This window comes from Pipistrellus kuhlii, unplaced genomic scaffold (assembly GCF_014108245.1).
Source record: "Pipistrellus kuhlii isolate mPipKuh1 unplaced genomic scaffold, mPipKuh1.p scaffold_m20_p_7, whole genome shotgun sequence".
Classification (NCBI taxonomy): Eukaryota; Metazoa; Chordata; class Mammalia; order Chiroptera; family Vespertilionidae; genus Pipistrellus; species Pipistrellus kuhlii.
Genome location: NW_023425573.1, coordinates 36349471 through 36355690, shown reverse-complemented (window position 1 = coordinate 36355690; position 6220 = coordinate 36349471). Strand labels below are relative to the sequence as shown.

General features: G+C 32.9%; 1 protein-coding gene across 6 annotated transcripts in view; it reads right to left on the bottom strand.

Moving 5' to 3' along the window:
• Positions 1–250: 250 nt before the first annotated feature.
• Positions 251–6220, bottom strand: part of LNPK (lunapark, ER junction formation factor) — a 62773-nt gene continuing 56803 nt past the window's right edge. For 3 of the 6 annotated variants that reach the window (XM_036421134.2, XM_036421136.2, XM_036421138.2), the window contains one exon: positions 251–1801. In XM_036421134.2, coding sequence (XP_036277027.1) covers positions 1530–1801 — 272 coding nt within the window. In that variant the 3' untranslated portion in view covers positions 251–1529. The remainder of the gene's footprint in view (positions 1802–6220) is intronic. The other 3 variants (XR_006740559.1, XR_004984871.2, XM_036421137.2) reach the window with 1 other exon arrangement.

Here is a 6220-nt window from a genome sequence, read left to right as displayed (position 1 = left end):
CCTTTCCTATTTCATAAGGATATCAATAACATAAAATGATATTTACTTGATATCTATTATCAGGCATTGAGGTAGGAACATTACATAAATTGTGTTTAATCATCCTCATACTAAGACTGCAGAGGCAAAATTTAAGCCTATTTCTGTAATCTCAAAAAATTGGATCACTAAACCATGATGCTTCAGACTATTAACAGATTGAGTTTCTTAAAAATACCTATCTGATATGTTATTAAATCATAAACATGAATTTTAAATAACAAATGTCATTTTATTAAAATTTTAATAAGCTATGTACAACTTAGAAATATTTGCTATACACACCATTCCTATACATTTCTCCTTTTGTCATAACTTGATTTAATTTTTTTTAATAATGGAGAAGAGAGGTGAAAGACAGAAAAGATTAACTACAGTGTTACTATTCTGGATCAAAATTTTTCTCAGTTAATCTTTGAAACACATATTAAGTCCAATGAACTGCCTATTCTCATAGAACTTATGTATTTCTCAAAATTATAAATTACAAATGGCCTATAGTTTTCCTGAATCAGAAAAACCTAATCTCTGATTAGAACCTCTAAAGGTCACTAGTTCCGTGCATTCAGAAGGTAACAAGTCTCAATAAAAGCATCATAAATTGCCCTCAGCAGTAGCTACAGAGTTGTATTGTGAGCTCTTCCTGCTAAGATTTTTTCAGGTAGCTAAGTCATCCACCTAGATTCTGTCTAAAGAAGTCTAGATATTTAACAAAAAGAAACTACTGCCAGATCATCTTTATTTTCCTTAACAAAATACACACAAGAGCACAAAATGCACTTATAATATCATTATTTTACAAGTATAAATAATGCTCAGAACTCGTTACAGTCAAGTGCAGAAATATTTCCTATGCTATGTAAACATAAGCTAATTATAATATTATGTGCCTTTGGCCCAGCTGCAAAATAAGAGACATCAAAAAAGAAACACTGCACTTGACTATTCAATTGCATTCTTACTGAGAATTCCTATCAATGCCTATATAGTTAGAACTTTTATAGTGCTTAATGTAAATGCCTAAATAGACATTTCCCTGCCCCTGGCAAATATCTTGAGAGTAAAACTTCTATCCATTTTTAATGATGAACTATTAAAAATCTTGAGTTTCATTCCTTAAAACAAACAGTTAGAACTTATTTCTAACCAAAGTTCTTCCTATGTCAAAAATGGATATTATTTACAGGTCACACATATAAAAAACAAGAATGCTATCATGTTTGTTTACTTTTAGAATGCAAAAAAAAAAAAAAAATCTAAAAGCCAGTGTGGGTCTTTGTACATTCAAAAATATTTTACTTTACTGATATCACTTGCTTGTAGTTTTAATACCTAATAGATACAATTTTGACAAATTGAAATAGCTAAGCAATCTGAATTCAAATGATATCAAGCATATCCTTAGAGAGAGAAAAAAAGCACCGCCTAAAAAGCAATAACTGATATCAACAAACTACAGCTATCCAATTGAAGGCATGTGGAAGCATTTACTACGTCATCAATGATTCTCCACTTAATTCAGGATTAGGAATAGAATCAGGAATAGCATCAGAAATAGAATCAGGAACAGAATCAGCTTTGGAAACTATTGATTTGGCTTCATTCGCTGAGGTTTCCTCCTTCTCAGTCTCCTCTTGCTTTTCTTCTGGTTCCTCTGTACCAGATGCTTTTTCAATCACTTCATTTGTTTGCTCTGTGTCTGTTACTTTGTCCTCTATCTGCTCTGCAGTGTTACCCAAAACATCTTGTTCTTCTAAAGATTCTGAAAAGACAAAGAGTTAAGACTTCAGGAATACAAAAATGTTAAAATTGCTAAATAAGGTATATGAATTGGTACAACAGGAAAAAAAAAATTGGAGGAAAACAAATCCATACTTTATCTAAAGTACCATGTTTTCATAAAATTTAGGAATTTTCATATTAAGAATTTTCCTAAAGATGCATTTGAAAGTTGAATGTTCAATCAAACAAAGCCCCAATAGAATTATGTGCTGTAAGACAATAGCCCAGCAAACAAAATAAGGTATTAAATCTCAGATTATGTTTTTTAAAGAAACTGTCTCCCTTGTGCCAGGCAATCCTGTGAGCGGCGTGTAAATATGTACCTTTGCATGTATGTAGGTGGTGCTATTTCCTACACTGATTTACATCTCTATTATCCCAGACTTTAGAAGGTCTATAGACCAAGACCTTACATCTCTATTATCCACCTTTTCCAAAGGCATGACAAGTCTCCCCTTGTCCCTCTATATAAGACAAATCCTCATGATTTAAACCTCTGGGTCAGAATATGCTATACACCTACAATGGTAGGGAGAGAAAGAAAAGGGTCTTTGTCTTTTGTTCCTATCTCTAAAACGGAGACTAATTAAAGGTCTTGCTCGCCACCTAAAATTTTGTTCCTTTTAAATTCTCTACTAAGTTTCATTAAACTCAAATCTTATTATTCAATAACAATTTTATTATATAAAGTCTCTATAATTCTTTATGTTTAATGAATGGGATGGAAGAGGGAATGACCAGAGCAGTTTTTATAATAAATAGCAACTGCTTTTGCTAGGAAGATAAGGTTAAATCACATCAGCTAAACAAATAAGCAGATTTTCCTACCCCCATAGAAGATCCCTTATGACATACAACAAATGTTATTGATTCAGCATTTATGGAGTAAAGACCAGTCTACATCAGTAAAAAGTTCTAGTTTAGTTCCTTATGTAGTACAAAGTGTGTGTGTGATATTTTAAAACAATTATTTCCATACAGATATTTTAGAATCTATTTTACAGAACTGTAAACTTTTTTCCAATTTTTACATTTATGATGAATAGCCAAAATTATACAATTAGGAGCATCCGAGTTAATGAGGTTTTACTATATAAAAACTTCATATAACCACAAAAAAAAGTAGTAAGGAATGGTTCTCAAATCATATAACAAATGTCACAAAAATGCTATTTTTATTTCAAAAGGAATTTAAAATGGCATTGCTGCACCACTTCAAATCTTACAAAAATCCAAGGTAAAAAGCTGTAGAGTGACTGAGTCTGTTATTTGAATGTTCCAGTGCAAAAAGAGAAAGCAAACAGTGCAGATAAAATTCTATAGACATGGACAGATAATTCTGCTACTTGGGCAAGTAAGGCCTTCAATGGAAAACTTTAAGAGTCACTAACCATTTGTAATTCTACCCTAACAAAATTTATCAATAGAATTTTACATTATGGCTTTCCACAATACCTACTTGCCAAGAACTTTACAATTTGTTAAAAATTTAGTAAGCCTTCTGAATCAAACAAAGAAAGCCAAACAAAATGAAAGAAGTTCGGAATCCACGACTCAATTCACCAATAAACATGTTGAAGTGAACATAGGCCCACTGAGTTTGTCAGATTCTGTCAGACAGACTGCCTCAGTACTAAACAAGAGAGGTATCAAAGTCTATGGTAAATGTTAAAGCCCTATGATACAACTATTTTCAGAAACACATCCTGCAGGTGGGATGGTGGAGCAGGTGAGGGGTGGTGCCAGGCCACAGTAGGGTGCCAGGCAGGGCTGCAAGGCTGGAGGAATGAGCTGGGTCCCGATCTTACAGGCCACCTCAAGAGACCCCACCCATGCACAAATTCATGCACCAGATCTCTAGTATTCGATACACAAAATACTGCTTATTTACCATTGGTGAAAAAATCCATTAGATGAGTAAGAATGTCATTAAGCAATGCTACAAAATTGTTTGTTTGTTTTCAATGAAGGTATTTTAGAAAAGAGAATTTGCAGGCCAAAAGATCTTTATGAATAAAATAAGCATGCAAACTGTTACTATGGTTAATTTGCATCTTGAGTAAACTGTACATAATTAAATATAAATAAAGGTATAAGCTTTATTCTAGTAGATCTAGTAAATATACAGAATTCAACAAAATTTACATATCAAATAGTTAAATATCATAGAGCATCATAACAAACGATACTACAAATAGAATTTTCTCTAGATTAACAGAATCTAATAGTTACAGTATATTCCTTAAAAGAAAGGAAGAGCAGAAATCAAGTTATCAAGATAAATTTCTACGTTATATAAATTTTACTTGTTACTATTTATAGTATTGATTAGGTGCTATGAGTTTTATTAGCAAATTATTTCTAGTTGAATAAGAGCTATTTTTTCCTAATATATCGGGTCTAGTAATACTTAATGTCGTTTTTAAACATTCGTTTAAAATCTTGCTTGGCATTGACTTGTACTGACATAACCTTCAAACACGTGGTATCTACAGAACGTGTGAAGTGCAATTAACAAGTTTTGCTTGAAAAAGTTTGTGTTTGGTTTGGTTTTTGTTGCAAAACTAGGGCTAAGAAGATGGCGGATGAAGAGCATATTCGGCACTGCATGCTTTACGAGTTCCAATTAGGAAGAAAAGCAAGTGAGGCTGCAAAAAACATCTGTAGTGCTCTTGGTCAAGATGCAGTTAGCGCCAGAAAATGCCAGCGTTGGTTTGAGAAATTTCGCGAGGGAAATTTTTCGTTAGATGACAAGAGTGGTCAAGGCCGTGTGTCCAATTTTGATCAAGAAGCTCTTCAAGCTCTTTTGGTGCAAAATCCTCAAATTACCCAACAAGAGCTTGCGATAACTTTAAATTGTTCACAAAAAACAATTTCCAATCAATTGCGTGCACTTGGCAAAGTCCAAAAGTTTGGAAAATGGGTTCCTCATGAGTTGACCGACAACAACCGTAATCAAAGAGTCACAATTTGCAGTTTGCTCCTCTCTCGTCAAAACCGTTTGCCGTTTTTAGAGCAAATTGTTACCGGAGATGAAGAATGGGTGCTGTATGTTAATTTGAAAAGGCGGCCTCAATGGTTGGACAAAAATGAGGCTCCGCAGCCCACGCCAAAACCTGACTTGCATGCGAAAAAAGTGATGTTGTGTGTTTGGTGGAATTTTAAAGGAATTCTTCATTATGAACTTTTACCATCTAACCAAACCATTACAAGTGCAGTGTATAGTGCCCAATTGGAAAGGTTAGCCCAAGCTTTAAGAGAAAAAGAACCCGCGCTGATTAATCGGAAGGGCGTAATTCTTCACCACGATAATGCACGACCGCATACTGCAAGAATCACTGCTGAAAAACTGTGCCAGTTGAAATGGGAAGTTCTCCCTCAACCTGCATATTCTCCTGATATTGCCCCTTCCGATTACCATTTGTTTCATTCTTTGCAAAACTTTCTTCTTGGAAAAAAATTTAATAATGAAGAATGCCTCAAAAATGCATTGACCGAATTTTTTGCATCAAAATCACAAGAATTTTACAACAGAGGGATTAAAATGCTTCCTGAGTGTTGGGCACAAGTAGTAGAAAACAACGGCAACTATATTGTTGATTAAATTTTGTTGTATTGTTTAAATAAATTCGATTTTAAAAAGTATTAGAAAACGACATTAATTATTACTAGACCTAATAATTACATAAAATTTAGACAAATACAACTGAGCAATGAAAATAATATTTTTCAAACATGCTAGCCTAAAACCACTGAATTAGTATATTAACAATGTAAAAACTTCATACTCTCTTACCATAGCTAACAACAACAAAAAATGCTATATGTCAGGTATTTTGGATTGCATATTTTTTAAAAGCAAAACTGATAAACCACTTTAATGTGGTTTAGCAGATTCAAGTATTACTATACCATCCATTTAACCATAAAAGAAACTGAGGAACCTAAAAGCAATTCATTACTTTGAAATACCATACCTAGTATGTTCTTAGATACAAAGACAATCCATAGTCCTAATTTCTTGTGTTTCTTTAATATTCTATTACCAAAGCATTTTCTATAGACAATTCTAAAAACAACAACAACAACAACAACAAAAAACTTCTAGGAATTCAAATGAGCAATTAATGGAAGAAGTTTCTTCTAGGTCTCCTTCTCTGATGAAAACTTTACAAGATATCATATGTTGTTCTAAAGAGTGGTCCAAAAAATTCAAAAGCCTTGTGCTTCATCCTAAATGCAAAATCTAGTAGCAGAATTAAGACACAACTTACTTTCAAAGTTTCACATCACAGATTTTTAAGAAGGTGTCTTCTACTAAGTCTAGATTATTCATATAAATTATTTTAGAATATTCACTGAAAGAAAATTCAAATGGAAAAAAGTTACCTTTCATTCC